Source organism: Parambassis ranga, chromosome 16, assembly GCF_900634625.1.
Source record: "Parambassis ranga chromosome 16, fParRan2.1, whole genome shotgun sequence".
Lineage (NCBI taxonomy): Eukaryota > Metazoa > Chordata > Actinopteri > Ambassidae > Parambassis > Parambassis ranga.
Genome location: NC_041036.1, coordinates 13,890,113 through 13,909,625, shown reverse-complemented (window position 1 = coordinate 13,909,625; position 19,513 = coordinate 13,890,113). Strand labels below are relative to the sequence as shown.

Sequence of the window (19,513 nt, the reverse complement as noted above, 5' to 3'; positions counted from 1 at the left end):
CTCTCCTGTGCACTCTCTTTCTCTCTCTCTCCCTCCTGTGCTAGCTCGATCACTCTCTCTCTCTTCGTCACCCTCGCTCTCTCTCCCCCCTTTCTCTCTCTCCAGTGCAGTGTCTTAGAAGAGATCCGGTTAGTAAGTCAGTATGCCTGGGGGAAATAGATTAGGACTAAATAAAGATGCGAGGCATTATTAGAATTATTTAAAACTGATCTGTCATATTTTTTAAATTATAGGTATAAATATCACCAATATCTTTGAACTGATTAACTGACGCTAATTGTGAAAAATTAAAAAAAGAAAGACCTAAACAACCACAGGCAGTAATTTAAAGTGACGTTAAAACAATGATACAAACAATGACTGACAGGGTGTGTAGTAGTAGGTTGCCACTAAGATCAATAGCAGAGTGTTGATGGTGCCGGATTGCCATATCTCTGCACTGCTGTAATATTGTTGAGCTAAAATGGGGGATTCTCTCTCTGTCTCCCTCTCCTGTGCGCGCTCAGCCTAACAATGCACTGCAGCGGTTTCCTCACGCCTCTCCATCTCTCAGTCACCTTCCAGCTCCTCCCTTCCTCTCTCTCCATCCCTCCTTCACACTGATCGCGCAAAAGAAATTGTACTCATATGCACCAATATATAATGATCCAGAGGAAAAAAACAGCAGAGGGATTTCCTTCACAGTCAAGCCGGTGCTGAGTCTCCACCTCTTTCTCTGTCATCCTGCTGTATTGATCCGCCCCCAGTCATCTCTCTGCTGATTCCTTGCTTTCTATTCTCTCTAAATCCCTAGTTCTTCACAATTCCCTATTTTTGCACAAGCACCTTTTCTGGTGTAAGAGTACCTCTTTTATCGCTCTCACTCAACCTGTCTCTGCATCTCTAACACCACCACACCTAAATATTCCAGCTCAATCCACCTCTGTCACTTCAGTTTTATAATCAAGATTTTCTGTATTTCCTACCCCTCTATGTCTGGTAAGCACCCCACTGTCGCCTACAGACTGAAAGTGTTTGCCCAAGAGATGCCTCGGCAGTCTGGACCGTGAGATGCTGCGTGTGGACACAGAAGGGAGGGGAGTGGGGGAAGTATGTGTGGTCAGTCATGTTCTGTTGACTTTACACACATTGGGCATGAAGAAAGACAGACAGAGGAGCAAGTGCAGGACACATGAAAGGAGGGACAGACAGAAAGGCATGGACAGATGGGAGGAGACAAAAACAGCGTGAAATAACAATTACCACAATTACAAGGACAAAGGAAAGTGACAGTCACACAATTTGCATTGAGTACAAAAAGAGATAAATAGGCATGGGGGCAATGTTGCAATAAATGGATTAAAATGGGTATGTGACTTGCCAGACATAACAAATCATGCATAATCCAGCCTATCCCTGCACTCTGGTTTATATATAGATGTGTGCTAGCTTCACACTGGGGCAGAGGAGATGGCTGCTGCCAGGGTCAGCTTTACTCACATTCCCTGAGCAACACATCTTCACACATGAACAAGGGAATTACCTATAAATCCTAAAACAACGTATTAGTGGGGGTTGGTAGTAGGGCATGTACCACAGATTAAGGTCTGCCATTTAACCCTGGCATCTTGTCCTGTGTCGGACCATTTTCAGGAACTGTGCTGACATCCAGAGTACTTGGGTTGGGTTTGGAAACGTTCAGGGTTTGGACTAAAAAATGCAAACCTTTTCCATCTTTCCATCACCAAGCTCTTACATGCAATCACTTAACATGACCATAAAAGGGCGCGTAGCTGTGCAACTACTTGTCATTTCAATCACCCCAAAATTTCAACCACAGTTTTGTTGTCCTGTTGAGAATGAGCTCCTGGACTGCTTTATGGTAATTGCTGCTTTTGACTGGAATCCCTTGTTAATCTAGCCTGCTTTGCCATGTCAACACAATTCATGATTTGTTTTGAGAAGATTACTCACATTCAGTAGGATTAGTTAGTAAAATATGAGAGGTGATTGGTTGGTAACAAAAGAAGCCAATTATAGATAACCTAGCACTTGTTCTTAAACATTGTCTTACATGGTCAGTATAGTGTTGCCATTACAAGGTTACTGACAGCAGGTTCATGGAGTGTAACCTGCTAACTTGTTTGCTATAGCTAATGGTATTGCTCATACATTTAGCATTAGGTGTGAAAATGCAATCATAAGCATGATGACTGCAGTTTACTTAATGGCCATGGTTTAATTAAGTGTATTTTTCATATTAACCAATAATGAAAACATTGATTAGTTGCAGTCGGACACACACACACACTTCACATACACAATCAACATGTGACAACCTGGTGATCTATGATATGGACTGTCAAGGTCAACCACAGAGGGAAGACATTCCTGACACTAATCTCAGTCTTGATACATGGGCCACTCTTAAAGAGGACTGCCTCTCACCGCCTTTGTCTTCTCCTTTTTAACTTGCACACACATGCTAACAAAGCAAGTGCAATAACACGATACTGCCTTGTAACACACGACACACACAACTTCTATCATGTTCCTGTCAGCAGTACTCTTGTTTTCTTATCTGGGGTGATGCACTGAATTTAAATGCAGATGCTCCTGTTTAATATTATCTTGGACACACACACACACACATGCAACGCTGGTAATCAGTGACTTACATGTACCTGTATCTGTCTATCTGCTGCTTTGTAGGTTGCACCTCAAGGAAAACGAATAAATAACAGCTTCAATACTGACTCTTTCAGGCAGTTAAATGTGAGAATACCTTTTTTTGTATTCCCCTTTGTCTACTTGGTCACTGTCTATTGCTTCCCATATATCTGTGTCTTCATTCTGTGCTCCGCTGAATCTAAGTGCTGCGAGATATGTGCTAATTGGAACCACATGTTATCTGCCCTCGAGGAGCCACCAAGTTTGTTTGAGGGAGAATGTGCATGTGTGTCTGAATAAAAGGGTGGAGGCCAGTGGTGTAACTAACAGCTGGCTGGTATTTGTCTTTTATTTATAAATGAAGAAGGGTATGATGTGAGAAAGGAAGGAGGAATGGTGAGAGGTAAGGGGGAAATAAAGAACCGTGAGGTTTGTTTTAGAGGCAGGAACGGGGTGTGGAGGGTAGGTGGGAACAAGGGAGGGATAAAAATGTCTGATAATATGATCTTTAATGGCTAAGTTTGATTTATTTTGTTTTTAGAGGGGAGAGACAGAGTTTGTGTTTCATTAGCTGTTTTCTTTCACACACATTTTTTGGTGTTGTGTGTGTGTGGCATAGAGTGTCTGTCTTAGGCGAGGCACAACCTCACATACGAGGAGTTCCTAACTCTCCTCTATTATTTACAATTCTCTTTCCTCCTCTCCTGCAATTACCCTACATTCTCCAGCCCCCCTCATCTTTACCGCCACTACCACCAGCGCCGCAATGTTTCCCCTCATGATGGTCTCCTCCTCCTCCTCCTCCTCCTCCTCAACAACAAAACTTTTGTTTATTTTAGATATATGCTGTGGGTGTTCCACACACACTCTTGTCTTTTATCAGACTCATAGATGATGAGAATGTGGGGTGATCTTCCACCCTAGGGGCATTTTAGCCTGGCTAAGTGGAGAACAGTAATATGTATCACACTGACACCTGCTGGCAAGAGCGGGGCCCTGCAGTCTCACACTGACATTGAGATGAAGCCAGTTTGGCAGCAGCAGAGAGAGTCTTGCTGAGGGTGCTGAGAGAGGAGACTGTGTTCTGTCACAGACATGCAGATCTTCATCCTGAGGTACACCTGGAAATTGTGTTGTGCGGATTTTTGGGAATGACTGTCTGCCATTAACTCGTTTTAAGCACAACATTACGGTGTTCCTCATCAACTCAACCATAAATCCAAATTTCCTTTAGATTACTGATGAACAAACTAGACAGGGTGGAATCTTGTTAAAAGTTTACATCCATGTCTGTCAAAAGAACTTTAATTAAATTAAAATGATGTAAAATTACTTTTAATCCCTTTAACTTTTACGCTTTTAGACAGACCGTGTCAGGTTGTGTTATGGTTTTTATAATTATAATATAGTAACATGTATGTATTGTATTCATAAGAATGGGGTGGACTTACAGACGTAATGCATGGAAAATCAAGGGTGTCTGGTCTACTACTACCTAAAACTACTGCAATTGTGCTGGTTTACCTGGACTATATCTTATAGCCTAAAAAAATATTAAAAAAAAAAAATATGTTAAATATTGCTACAATTATAAAGCTTCAATAATTAAATGTTAACAAGAAATAAAATGTGTGTCTTATGAACACTTGCTTTTAACAGTCAACACAATGACTGCATTTACTTTGGTGTGAACAATTCAAAATATTTTCCTTCCTCTTCCTTTGAGTAGAAAATGAGAGAGGGAAAGACAGATTGCAACAGTCTACGCCTGCGGATTGGAAATGATCGAGACATTAATGACAAGCTCTGAGGTATTATGAGTAGGTACTGATTCATGCCTGAGAGGGAGGAGCGGGGGAAAAGGATAGAAACGGAAATAAAAGTGCAGAGTAAGGAGGACAGAGTGAGAAATGAAGGAATTGAAGAGAGAAGTGGTGAAAAATGCAGCATTAGAGAGAGAGGGCAGAGAGGCAGAGAGAGAGAGAGAGAGAGAGAGAGAGAGAGATGAGAAATATGGCACTTTAGTGAGGGAGGGGGAGGAACTGTTCATTCCAAGGTCTGGCTGCATTCCAGGCTGTCTGGCTCTGATTCTGACGGCCTCCTTTTTCTTTTCCTTTTCTGCCTTACCTTCAGAGTATCTGGACCCCGGAGCTGCCTTATCCCTGCCTGCTCCAAACTTCAATCACCACGACGCCGCCCAACGTTTGCAGCTGGACAAAAAAGGGGGGAGGGGAATGTTACACATCTGTCACTTTTCATACTACCCTCAACCATCAAAGTACAACCTCCTCGTCCATCTCTCCAGGACGGGCTGCACATTATTCTCCCAGTAACATGCCAGATTTGCTGTGGAAAACTCTATGTGGAAATTCAACACATTTTTTGTCCCCCTGGAAATGAGGAGAGACTGGAAACATTCCTTGTGGGACAATAGGCTATCAGAGACCCCTATGACCACTCCCTTAGACATGAATCCTACAGCAGCAGGTTACACAACCACAGAGGTTTGCATGCGACGCAACTCTGATCTTGGTTTCACAACCTGAATAAGGTGCAACTCTACCATGCCTCATCTTGATGACCCATCATCATCTGAGTATGAGCCAGAGGATGCTTTTACACATACAATACATCATTTGAAGGGTTGTCACATATTTCCCTTCAACAACGGATTTCATATTCAGTGTTGAAGGAACAGTGTAGTGATAACGACAACTGTTTCCTCAGCTGTTTCCTCTTATATAAAACAGAGAGAGAGAGAGAGAGAGAGAGAGAGAGAGAGAGAGCACCAAATATGGATCGTTTTTATTTTGTCTGCGCGTTAGTTTTCAACTTGTTCTTTAAAATCCCAGAAAGTGCTTATTTTGTCTGACCTCAGGTTATTGTCACATATGAGAGTTATCCCTGGTAAATACATAGAATGCTGGTTAATGAAACATTATAAGGGATATCACACATTGACTGATCAGTTAGTCTCTTAACCATTGAAATACCTTAAAAAAGTCAAGAGCAATATTATTATTTTAACTATTTGTTATCATTAAAAATGTCACAAGTGTCAAAAAGTCTGCACAGCTACGGCTACACCTGAAAGTGCGATAAGACTCAATGGGCGTGGGCTTCATGTGTTGCCATGGGTGTCAGATGTGTGTGGGTGAGAAACGAACATTATGTCACAATGTGGCTGACTGACAGGATGGGAGGTGTCACTTCACACCAGGTTAAAGGCTATCAGATCCTGGCTATGAGGACAAAAAAAACAAAAACAAAGCACCGATTCTGTTTATAACCAAAATGAATAAAAAAAAATAACATGCAGTCTTAAGTATTGTTTGCATGTGTATGGTCTTGGTGCAAAGCAAATAATGCCATGACAAAATAATGTCTTTACAGAAAGCCTCAGCTGCTTTAGCGTGCTGAGACAAGTTAATAAAGGCACAGTGGATGTTTTTCACATTGCAACCCTGTTGGAACTCACTTTCTTCAGCCCTGTACCTCCTTTTGTTTAAAACCCCTAACCGCTTTCAGTGTCTGCATCTAATCAAGCCTCTACCCCATTATCTCTCCCTCCCTCCTGCTCCCTTGGTCTGACCTTACAAGGAGAGGCAACAGGGTTGATGTCATTCAATGAAGAATGCTGCAAGAATCCAGAGAGAAGCGAGAGCAAAAGGAGGAGGAGGAGCAGGAGGGGTCTTACTGGACAGTTTATGAACACACACACAGAGAGAAAGAGAGAGAGGGAGGGAGAAAGAGAGAGAGAGAGAGAGAGAGAGGTGCTGTTTACATAGTAATACACAAGTCCTGAGCCAAAGTCAAGCGAGAAAGAACTTGTTTGGAAGGATGGTGTCATTCCTTTTCCAGACTGAAAAGCACAGGGGGAGGGTCTAATAACTGTAGAGGGGAAGAGAGAAAGAGAAGTTGCCATTACAGACAACTCAGATTGAACCCAGAGAGAAAGAAGAACAAAAGAAAGAGAGGGGGAAGTAAAAGACAGATCCACACTGCAGCTGCCTTAACAGGTAAGTCATGCTATCTGTTCTGGTCTGAATCAGGTCAGGATGATAACAGGAGGAGGTGCTGGTGTTGTGTCTTTGCTGTGTAGACTGCTACAGGTTACCTAATAAGGTAAAGTCTTGTGTATCATGATAGTGCAGATTTTCAACACCTGAGGTCATTCATCCTTTGATTGTAGATCTGCCGCATAGCAGCGTTTCAGAAAGGGGAGTCTTTTAGAAAACTGCCTCTCAGTGAACACTGTTCTGTGGTCTGCCTGTTTGTGGAATGAATGTGAACAAATCTCCGTGACCGTGCAGCAGCTGATAGACCCACGATAAGGCATGGCTATGCGGAAGCTCCAACAGGAAGTCCAGCTTTAAAGTTAACCTAGCTAGGTAGCTAACGCTGCAGCTGTGGGTTTCTATGAAATTGTCAGTGTAGTAAGGTGATTAAAGTTGATGACAGCGCAGTTAAAAGGAACAGACTGCTTTGCCATATGAGGTAAGAAAAAATGGGGCGGCGTTAGCCTGTTTCACCGGCGAAACCCACTGACCACAGCCCGTACAGGGGAGTGTAGGGGTGTGTGCGTGTGGTCCGACCGGAGCTAACGTTCCTGTTGGTGTGTGTGTGTGTGATTGATGCTACAACCATACAGGCTGCATTCGTTACACACGCTGGCTGCTCCTGGGTGCAGGTGAGTGTCAGCTGTCAACAGACTGTTTAATTTCCGAGCTAATGCGTGTTGAAGCTAACGTAGTAGCCGGCCAAGCTAACGTTACCCTCACTTTGTAGGCTAACGATTCATACCAACCTTAAAACTGATTAGCTGTGCTAGCCAGCATTAGCTTCATCAGCTTCATATGTGTTTGATTATGCTGAGTGGCGATTATGTTGAGCTGCAACCCTCCATCTGCTGTAACTGTGGACACACTGATGTCAGCTGCCAGGCTAATGGTCAAATGTTGGATAAATGTGTCGTATTAAAATGCCACAGTGGGTGGAGCAGCAGGCTACAACATGTTTGACTTATTGGTAGGGGCAAGGAAAGATATATCTGTGTTACTCTTCTGCTGGGCCCACATCTGATTAAAGAGATCTTTCAGTCACTTCTCTGACAACAAAACTGTAAAATGTTCTTCAAAACAGTTTAATTTTTTTTTTGTACAGTTGTTTCTTATATCATTCTATAGTTTCATGTTTGAGAGGATGAGGTACAGGTACTGCTTAAAATGCATAAGTTTGAGAATGTGGAAATATTCTGATTATCAGGGAGCCTCAACCCAAAGGCTGCAGCAAGTAAGCTGTGTTTAATAATAACTTATCACAGGAAGGTTCTAGTCTGTGTTTCTTTGAAAAGACTGGGATTATGGCCACTGATGCCTCTGTGAGTAAATGAAGCTCTATCTGTGACTAAGGTGATAAGGAATCCTTCACAATTGTAGTCTCCATGAGTCAAAGGACAAGTTATTTTAGAGCATCCCTCTGCCTCAGCTCACTGTGCGTCTAGTGCTTTGATTTTGTCTCTCACTGTCTTGTGACTCTTATTTGGTCCATTATGTTAGACAGGGCTTTTGGGGTGAGAGTCTGACAGAGAGTGGCTGATGTTATTATCAGTTTTGAAATCCTCCAATCATTACTCTAAACTGCAGTCTGAGAGGCAGCACAACACTGGTGCTCAATGAATGTTCACTGACCTGTAAGATTGGACTCAAAAGGGTTGTTTGTCTCCGCATTAGTGACCCCTTGGCCTAGACACGCTTTCCCAGAAACTGGGTGTGCTATTAACATCAGAACAATAGAGAGTTTCACTAGCAACAGACTTGTCACTGATACAATGACTGGCCAGACATGGAAGGACTTACTGGAAGCACCATCAGAAATTCAAGTTTTCTGTGGATTAATCATGCTTCACTGTATTAATTGTTTACTTTGGATTATTTGGATAAAATAAGGACAAAGTACACTCCATTCATGTTCTGCCCCTGTCGCGTTTGACATCAAGAATATACTAATAAAGACTACTTTAATGAAAGTAGATGCACGTTGTGGCTGAGATAAACAAAGAACTTCACCTCGTTTTTTAGGAGCATGACAGAAAAGGGGCAAAAAGAAAATAATGTCCCCACCTGCCAGTTGAGGTTAGAGGTGATAAATTCTTAGACTACTGCTGTCATCTGATGTAGGATTGAATATACTGTGTATGTAACCTTTCCCCAATGACAAATGCAAGATGTTAGTGGGTGTCATATGTCAAGTTGTGAAATCTAGTTTAACGAGGCATTACGTTAGAACACTTCTATATATGACCTTTAATAACTGTAGCACAGTTCCTCTGTACTCACAAAGCAATAAACCACTGCTGAGTTAAAAATGTGAAAAACTCCTCAACAGCTATCACAAATGCCTTTAAAAAGAGACAACTTCTTCATAATGAAGTGTTAATGCTGTGCCATAAAACAGCTTAGTTTTACTCTCAGATCTTAAAAACTTGTACCAGTTTTCCCTTTTTCACCCTCTGTCCCTTGTATATAGTAGTTCCTGATATGAAGGTTTCAAAACCGACTGGACTGTGCTACACTAACCTTATTGAGAGAAAGTTTTCTACTCTGTAAAATCTGCCCAGCCATATGGAGTTTAAGTTCAAAAGCCACAGAGTACAGTGTGCGCTGAGGCCCCATATGAAAGGCTACATGATGCCATCCTCCATCACATCTGTAAAGCAGAAATGATTAAATACAGCCTGAAATGACGTTATTCAGTTCAAGTGTTGGGTGAGAGAGGGATGAGAAGCTGAGGAAGGAATAAAAGAGAAAAGTCACAGACCATTTGTCTGTACACCCAACTGTAGGCCAGAACTTAAAACAACTGTTTCTCATTAAGGAAACAACAAAGCAGAAGTGCAAAGATATATAGATAAGGGTGATGTCATTGTCTTGTGCCAAAAATGTTCCCCAGCTGAGGGTCTCTCTCTTCTCAAGGATCAGGTTTCAAGATAGATTTGTAGTCGGACATCTGGGGCTAAGTGAGTAGCTGATCTCACAGCACTGAGTCCTCTAGGACCGAATCAAGCAGCAGATGAAACCTGACCACAAGTTATCATCGCTTTTAAATAATTAAGAGGACTGTATTGTCTCCTAGAAACAAGGCAGCCCCAGTATTCCTAATAAAAAGACCAAATCACGGTCAAGGCTCACTCATGGCAAGCACTCTGAGTATTCTGTTAATACGCAAACCTCTTAAAGCCAAGAGCTTAATCTCAGCCAAACCCGTCCTTCTATTCAACATGAAGTAGGTCCTCACCTAGGTTAATATATAGCCAACTGTTTTCCAAAAGATTGAGCAAAATCTGCCCTTCCTCTTCCGTTTAACTTTCCATTTCTCTAGGTATCAGTGTGGAAAAATTAGGCCGCGTGTCTGCACCAGAAAGTAGAACAGCTGTTTGCCTCTCTAGTAGAACTTTATTGATTCATACAGCAGTTTTTTGAATTATTTAAGTGAGTTGGTGAAATAGAGCACTGCCCGACCTCTGTGATGATTAAAAACTAGGTTTGCGGTGGCAGAGCTGTTCTGTAAGTATGACCAGTCAGTCATTGTAGCCAGATGTAACATCAGCAGTTATAGCCAAAACTTTGCCTTGGAACATGGTTAACAGTTTCCAACAGTGTTAAGATATCTATGTTCATGACACAATATACACGACAACTGTAAGCATGTAATGGTGACTCTGAAAGCAGAAACACTGCCTTTTCATCAGAGAAGCAGGTTATGTCACATGCACCCGAGATACTTTCAGGAGCTGTAAGGGTTTTTGTCTTGTCAGAACTTGAAGTGATGCCTGTGTGTCCCAACAAAGAGGAATGTGTCTTCCTAGTTGGTTTAGCTGTAACCGACAGATAGGCCCTGTCTAGTAATTATTTTTTCAAAGCTGTGTCAAGCTTGATTTAGTTTTCCAAATGCTAAAGCAGTTAGATTTTTAGTGTGAAGATGAATTTTTTAATGTTATGCACATGGAGCATAGGTAAACATAACAAATGATAAAGACCAAGAAGTATAAGAACTCGATTTGAATGGTATACTGCGCAGAAAGACTTCCTCTCTACTGGTAAGTGTACATGCACAACCACCCATCCGCTGTATTAGAATACAACTTTAACAGTTGCAGACTTAACCATCAAATGGATCAGTGTAGCTTCATTCCAGCAAGCAAACACTTACCGTACATATTTATTCAAGTGTTTAGATATGCCCCAATGCTATGCAGTCTTTAGAAAGTTGGAAGATAAATGCCCCACAACAAAGACAATAATTACACATTGTTGCTTTCACATCGTCACTACCTCCTGCAGATTATATAGATTGTAGCTACATGGCATTTACCTTACGCTATACATGAAAGACTCATGAATAATCCGAGCATCAGGTTTTCTTTTATCACAATTATTGTCAAGAGCATGCCACTATTTATGAGCTTCAGTTGAAACACAGTGTGTGAACAGTGTGTGGTTGTGTGTCATTAGGAAGAACCATGTCTTTGAGCAAGGGTCATGTTCAGACTTTTGCAAGGAACCCCGATAGAGACAGTGAAGTAAAATCAACATTTGTTCAACCACCAACATGTGCTTGTAAATATTTGCATTCGGCCTCTTTTTGACGCACCTCACATGAAAATGTTATGATGGTTACTACCATCCCCGAGCAAAGTGGTCGTCCTCTTGAACTCACTGTGGTTTATGTGACTATAAACAGCCATATGTTACATATTGTAAATAGTCTCTGGCATCTGGGAGTGCCACTGTGTCTGCTCTGTTGGTTCTGGGTACACGGCTTATGGAGATTTTTACACACTGTTCTGTTGTTCACTGTTAGACATTTGCTAAAGTGTTTTAGTTCAGAATAATAACACTTGCAGAATGCCTGGGCGTTATTTTCTTCTTTACTGCTATTTAAGTAAAACAAGAAATGGCAAAAGACACACCAGTAATATCCCTCCTGTACTGTATACGACAGAAACCACTCGCTGCCAGTTTTATAGAGAGAGGAAAATGTTTCCCTGAATATTTATTGCTAATGTTTTTGCCCCTGCACAAGTCTCACCATCATTCACAATTTGTTTTAGTAGCTACAATTGTCCTGCTCTTCCATTTTTATTTAGTAATGCAGTCAAGCAAATTAGTCTGCATTACTCATTACTCAATGATTACTCAATTATATCCACTGTGGACCTAATTTCTAACTTTAAAGCTGGTTGTAATTAGTCTGCAGTTTACAGCAGTGTCAGGCCAACTGTTTTGTTGGTGTGTCATCACCACAGCAGAATGCCCGACGTGTCTGCACTGCCAAGGAATGCAAGCCCTTTGACTTCAGTCAGCTGATTAATGTTGCTTTTATCTTGTGGAGTGTGTCTCTCTGTGTGTGAACATTACTGAACATGTTTTATTACTTTGTTTAAATTCAGTCACTTATATAATTAAAATGATCCTTTAGATTGACTGTTTATGTTTTTCCTCAGATAAATACGAAAATGGAGGATTCCAGCAGCAGCAAGCCATTCATGGTGACATCCTCTCTGAACTTTAAAGTCACCACCCCGTCTTTCTACAACCAGCCAAAGAAGTTTGCATCTGTGGCACCACCGCGGCCTAAAAGTCAAACTCCTCCCTCAGCTCCATCACCAACACCTACACCAATAGGCACAGCTGTTATTGGCCGAGTGGGTGACTTGCCTCCTCCACCCTCTTCTCTCTGTGAAGGTATCTGAATCATTTTGGTCTGTCTTAAGTTAAATCTTCTCAGAGATCAGTCCTTCCCTATCCCACTCCCCGCTGCTTCTTATGCTACAGTATGCAGTGAACACAAGTTGTTATTTTACCAAGTAGTCTCCAACATATTAGAGGAATTCACCCTGATTACTACCTTTCAAACGTTTTAGTAAAATCTTAAGTGTCATATTCTTGCATTTGTGGGGAACTTTTTACTTTTAAGGTTCAGTGCATGATGACTTCTATTGTGAATCTATAATCTCATTCATGGATACAGTCAGACATGCAAGCCAAATTATTAATAGTCTGCTGAGGATATGAACCAAATTGTAGGTGGTTCCATGTAAGCTTAACAAATAAAAGAGATAATGCATCAATTACTGGCATGTATTACTTGAACACATGCAAGCAATTAACATTTTGGTAAGAAATTCTAAATGTAAATGTAACTTCGTTTATGGTCCCGTGGCACCTTCGGTGCAAGAAATATGTGTTCTAAATAGACGTAAAGCTGTGAGTGGGACAGGCGACAGCTACATTCAGTTTTGATTTGATTAACTTTAAACGTCTTATTAAAGCACTCGCATCAAGAAACAATTAAGAATAAAGATATTGCTTGTGAACACTTTTTGACAAACCAACCCTCCTCATTTTTTCCCAGACTTCCCCCCTCCTCCTCCTCCTCCTCTGGATGATGATTTGCCAGCCCCTCCCCCTGAATGCCAAACCATACCTTCTGCCTCTGATGAACTCCCTCCTGCCTTCCCCGCTCCACCTCCAGTGGCAGATGACATGCCCCTCCCAGCTCCCCCTGTGGAGAGTGCCTGTCCACCCACCTGTCACTCTCCCCCTCCTCCCCCTCCCCCTCCACCTCTCCCTGTGTCCAGTACCAGTATCCCCAACGCTGCTGGGAACCCACAGGTGAGTCATAGGTCATCTGTAGCACCAACTGTCTGCATGCTTGTTCCCTTTTGCTGCATCTAACTGCATTTATGTATAATGTGATAATCAGTTAGGACACTGGAGGACATTGTGTGACCGTATTGAGCCCATGGAGTGTTGGCAGGAAACACTGCCTTTTGAGAATTTTCCACAAATTATATTAGCATTAGGCTGTGGTAAATTGGCCAGTTTCATGCTTCCAACAGGATTACTGGCAATTTATGTCACTGAAATAGTTTGTAGACATACAATGAAAGGACTGCAGTGGTGATTTGTATGGACCCAAAGGCATCAATGTGTGGAATTAAATAAGTAGAGTGTTTAAAAAGTAGAAAATTTATAAAAGGCTTAAAAATAATGAAAACAGCAGTACACCTCATGTTTTAATTAACAAATGTTAAACGCTCCTCGGCAAACACCCCATTGAAAAGAACATTAGCTACGTGGACATGCAGTGTTCTCTTTTATCTAACCAAATTAAAATAGCATTCATGTATTCCTCCTCATCATCATTGATGTCCTTATTGTGTTTGTTTATCATTATTCCTCTCATTCTTCACTAACTGTTCCAAGATTCACTATTTTTGCATTATTTTATTCTGCATTTATACTGTGAGTCTTAATCAAACATGATGTTAACATGCATTTCTCCTCTTTATTTACTTTTCCATTCTTGACTCATCCCTTTGATGCATCATGATTATTGTGTATAAGTGTTCTTTTTGTGACTCCTTCCCCCTTTGTTTTCCTCTGCCAGAGACTGATGGAGAAGCAGACGAGCTTTGACAAACAGCTCGATTCACTGACTGATTTGTTGTCTGAGATGGAGACGAGGGGACCATTCAACCCTAAGGTACAAAGTGCAGAGAGAATGGCAATACACTGTAAAGAATATTAGACATCTGAGTGGTTTATAAAGCTGAAGGAGAGACGGGAAGGAAATGACAGCAGGCTTATGACTCAGGAAGCCTGCTGTAGAAGAGGAGAATGAGTCAGACAGTAAAAAGAAAAAACAAATAGTGTTAGGTCAGAGAAATAGTCTGGAGAAATGCCAGTTAGTTTGTGCTTATCAGTTCAGGTTAAAAGATCCATTAGAAGCAAACTACATACCAGACTAAAAAAATAAAACACAAAGAGAGGACACACTTCCAGGAGAGGGATAGTGAACCACACAGAAGTGAGTGGAGAGCATGAGAGTGTGATGAGGCCAGGGTGTGCTGCCAAAGACAGTGAGACAGCCATAAATGGAGAGTGTTTTTATCTGACAGGGAGGTACTGGATCAGGGCAGAATGGTGCTTGCTCAAAACTGTCAGAAAGATGAAGCACATCTGATAAGCTCAAACTGTGGAGCGATTCCAATGTTTACTTTAATCAGAGTACCTCATTCAATATAATAAAAGTGTCTGCAGCATTTCAGCATGCAGATTTTACCTTTCATCTGTTGAGTTACAGTAAAGTTAGAGGACGATCCTCATTTATAGTAGTCTTTCATTGAATTAGCCTTCTTTTTGTGTGTGTTCACTTTGTTGTTGTTGTTGTTGTTGTTGTACTGTCCACAGGCACCAAGCCAGTATTCATCAGCACCAGCACCCAAGCCTTCAGGTCCTCCACCAACTGCCCCTAAACCAGCTCTCTCCTTCCTTCCACCTCCTGAGATGGGAGACCGCCCGCCTCCTGCACCCTGGGCAGAAGAACTAAAAGCCAGAACCAACAGACAAGCCAACCATAGCTCCAACTCATCTGCTCAGCCAGCTAACAAGGCCCCAGCCGTGGCTCCCAAATCTGGTTTTGGAGGGCGAATGACAACATCATCAGCCTCTCTGGCACAAAAAATCAACCAGAATGTTAACCAGGTGCCCACTTTAGTCAGCAGTGCACCAAAACCTTCCCCTCCAACGGCCATCAGCTCTTTCCCTACACCTCCTGCAGCTCCACCTGCAGCTCCACCTGCACCTCCCACTTTGCCCAGTAATATGGCTGCTCTCCCACCCCCTCACCAGATAAAAAGTTCTCCATCTGTCAGTCCAGTAAATGCAAACCAAAACCCTCCTGCTTCTATACCTCCTCCTCAACCCAAAACGAAGGCATCTCCACCCTCCTCCTTCCACCAGCCAATGAAAACGACCCCTGCATCAACGGTATGTTTCAGCTTTTTGCTTTGCTTTTTTTATGTGGCAAACAAGGGCATGCAAAATGCTCTATATGTATAAAACTCTTGTTTGTGCAAACAGCCCTCACCTCCTGGCCCAGTTGCTATCCCAGGTGGAGGTGTTCCTCTGAACATGAGGGAAGTGGAGGAGCTGGAGAGAATGACCAAGGACTTCATTAAAAACATGGACACACATGCACCTGTCATCACCTCCCCTCCTACAGGTAGCAACATGCACGTTCAGTCACGCACACTCACACAGTCACAGTCTCTATCTTCCATGTGCTAATTAGGAAGTAATTCATCTCACACAATGATCATCTGCTGTAATGTAGATGAATAGTGGATGTCATTGTTGCTAATTACAGTCATTAAGTAGCTGCTAGTTTGCATGTCTTGCACAAAAAATCTATCAAGTGTTGATAGCGTGAAGTGTTAACCAATTTTTCATTGTTAATATTCTTGGTGAAAGTGTATGTAAGAAAAATGCATGTCCATTAACATTTTAATATTGCACAGTGGAAATTGTCAGCAAACAAAAGAAATACATGATTTTATGCTGACTGGTTGTAATATCCAAAGAATTATGGATATTAAATGTAATCTGTAATCAATAAAAATGATTACTCACTTCAGTACACATAATTGAGTAATGCGTAATGCAGACTAATTTGCTTGACTGCATTTTTAAATGCAGCAACTGAACTGACAGTGACCTCATTTTTATTTCTGGGGTGGTTCCTTCTTTTCAAATGTGTGACCTTAGATTTTAATCAAGGTTTTTATATGAACCAAAAACCATAAAATTATATTTTAGTCACTGCATTTTGTATGCCGTTATTGCTATTGCAATGGTATGTAATTAATAAAGAGTCGTGTAAAAGTAAGGCAGATGGATGCACTTGTTTGTGCATCTTGTTTGAATCTGTTGTTCTTTCCTTCAGAGGTTTGTGGGAAGTGTGGCGAGGCTCTTTCTCGTACCCAGCCAGCAGTAAAGGCCATGGATAAACTCTTCCACTCCAGCTGCTTCTGCTGCATGAGCTGCCATCGCCCCCTGCAGGGCATGCAGTTCTATGACAGGGATGGTTCACCACAGTGTGAAGACTGCTACGTGGTGAGGAGACACACTATACAGTCAACTGACTTTTTGGATCAGTTTTATTTTTAGTTTGGGCGTAAATAGTAGAAAGTCAAACAAGTTCATCCCTGAACACTAGCAGATGCATAATCTTTTCCACATTGTTTGGTTTTAGTTTTATGACTCTATCTCGCTTACATTCTTCCTTGTGCTGCCTCAGAGCTCCCTGGCCGTGTGTTCTCGATGTGGGGAGAGAATCACAGACCGTGTGCTGAAGGCGGTGGGACAGTGCTTCCACGCCCACTGTTTCCGCTGCAGCACATGCTCCTGCGTCCTTGAGGGGGCACCCTTTATCACTGATGACAACAACAACCCTTACTGTGTCCAGGATTACCACAGGTGACTGCAAACAACATGTTAAATTTGTTGAGACATGTAGGCAGAGAATATGTCCTAGCCAGTAATTCAGACAGTGTAAGTAACAGCCACCTCTCTCCTGCAGGCGTTTCTCCCCTCTGTGTGTGAGCTGTAATGAACCCATTGTTCCAGCTCCAGGCAGCGAGGAGACAGTCAGAGTGGTGGCCCTGGACAAGAACTTCCACCTCAAGTGTTACCGCTGTGAGGTAAGCTGTTGAAGCAGAACCTTTTTAACAAGATAAGTGTTGCAGAACACCACAGAAAGAAAAACATCATTAACATGTGTGTTCATTGACTTTGCAGGATTGCGCTCGCCCTCTCTCCATAGAAGCAGATGAAAATGGCTGTTATCCACTGGATGGTAGGATCCTGTGTATGAAGTGCCACACCCAGCGAGCCAAGAGAGCTGTGTAGTGATTGGGTGTTACAGCATCACTCAGTTTAACTATGAACCAAATCCACAAGCACAGTATATGTTCAGCTGCCAATTTGCCTTCGCAACAGGGCTTTATCCAGTATATGTGCGCAGATGTGTGTGGTGTGTGAATGCAGTGTGAAAGGGTTTGTTTGCATGCTGATACAGTGTAGTATTCCCTTCATCTTTGTTCACTTAGTGCAGAGGTAATGTACTGCGCTGAATTAAACCCCCCTAGTTTATGCCAGATTGCTAACTCTCCAATGTCCCATTTAGCCCTCCTTGTGTGCTAGAACATATTTTTTTGTGCCAATTGTATGTTTACCCTAAAGTTTCCAGCATAACTTGCACAAAAACAGTTGAGTCAAAAGAGCAGTATGATAAATATAGTTGCCTTTTCCTCTCTTGCCTAATTATTGCTAGTAGCACAGTGAAATGAGATGATTAGTCTCTTTCATTACGAGCATTGCGTTTCTTAAGATAGATATCAAGATATCATACTGTGAGGAGTATCAGGAATCTCCCATTTGACCATAACACATATATTACGCCACTATGATTGGCTTTGATGGAGAATATCTTTATCACTTTGGCTAGTGTTGTGCCAGCAGGCATGGTTAATAATACTTTCCAGCCTAGAAAGTGCTTTATATCAGCCAATCTATTCTGACAGCATTTTAAACTCATCTAGGGCTATAATGCAACTGCAAAAATAAAAACAGTGAATGTTGCTTTTTGTTTTTTTGTGATGTGAATTTAATGATTTACCAGCATGCTTCAAATTTAGTCTTGTTGCTTTCTCTGTTTGATCTTACTGTATAAGGGCAAGGTTAGAACAAAAATCAGCTGTTTGCTTCAAAAAATAGTCCAGAGCTGATTTAATTGTGTTTAGTATTTTTAGATGCATGCTTTTTTTGGATACAAAAAAAATACTTATGAACAAATGGACAAGCTCAGACTTGCCAAGCACAGATTCCATCCTAGGAATCTTGTAATGTTAACAGTGTGGTTAATAAAAGTCAGCTGCATGGCTGAAAACAGGACCTATTAGCTGATTATTGCACAGTTCCATTGTGAAGTGAAATAGCCTTTTAGCGTCACTTTGACTCTAAAGTCCCTGCACATGATAAATTACCAACTAGAAACATAATGTTAGTAGTTTTTATAGGATCTCTTACTTTAAATATTATAATTTATAGACCTATTTTTATTGTTATTTTTTTTTTCAAGTATAAAGGTTACATGTGCATCAGTACTAACAACAATACATCCTGGGAGCAGGATAATGAAAGTGTAGAGGCATTAGAGCTTTAGGTAGCAGAAAACACAGTGACCAAATATTTAAAAGATGTTGTGAAGATCAAGATTAGTAAAACAGATACATAGGATTTCAAGTTTTAACATTCATGTAAGTCTGTGTTTGAGTCCAGTGCTTTGGTCTTGGTCTCTTGTATTTCAATACCACTATTATTTCCATTACTCTGCTTTTGTACTTAAGTCTGTTTTCTGGGGTGTTATATACTTTTTATCCTTGTGTTACTGTACTGTATTTCACTGATAAATGCTTACATTTATTTGGTTTAACCTGGGGATGTGCCTTCTCCATTGTTGTAGCCCATTGTTCCTTTTGAATTGAGCCTGGTCAGCAGCCACAGAAATGAATTCCTCAGTAAGAAAACTTGTGCTTGCATTGAGCCTGGTGCAGTATTAACATCCAAATGACAAACAAAACATGGCAATAGTGATTCAGCATTGCATGCTAGCTGTGTAAGCAGTGGTGGCATTTCCTATGGTATTATGTCCATTGTTTGCACCAACCACTCCACCTTTGTCATCACCATGTGATATTATATATGTATGATGATGCCTTCCCGGTTGCATTTTATCTGGCATTACATTTTGCTACGTCCTATTGTATTACATGTGGATGCCTTGTCTTTTCATATAACTTTTTTTATACATTTGATATGTGTGAATGTGTATATGTTAAAACAATATTTAGCCTGCCCCTCTATTTTGGCTGTATCAAAAGATAAACAAATAAAGTGCTGAATACCAAAAGGCCATGTACTTTTTTGTGCACAGTCTTTCTTACTACTTGCACCAT

The 19,513-nt window shown here is 41.4% G+C and overlaps 1 protein-coding gene across 2 annotated transcripts; it reads left to right on the top strand.

Moving 5' to 3' along the window:
* Positions 1-6,385: 6,385 nt before the first annotated feature.
* zyx (zyxin) lies at positions 6,386-19,467 on the top strand. 2 transcript variants are annotated; one of them, XM_028424423.1, is made up of 10 exons: positions 6,386-6,668; positions 12,155-12,395; positions 13,066-13,325; positions 14,104-14,199; positions 14,907-15,485; positions 15,579-15,720; positions 16,441-16,610; positions 16,795-16,973; positions 17,077-17,197; positions 17,295-19,467. In XM_028424423.1, exons 2-10 carry the CDS (start codon positions 12,167-12,169, stop codon positions 17,403-17,405), a joined length of 1,887 nt encoding a protein of 628 aa, XP_028280224.1. In that variant the 5' UTR covers positions 6,386-6,668; positions 12,155-12,166; the 3' UTR covers positions 17,406-19,467. The 2 variants fall into 2 exon arrangements, with proteins under 2 accessions (XP_028280224.1, XP_028280225.1); XM_028424424.1 differs by lacking the exon at positions 6,386-6,668 and adding an exon at positions 7,000-7,339.
* Positions 19,468-19,513: the final 46 nt, after the last annotated feature.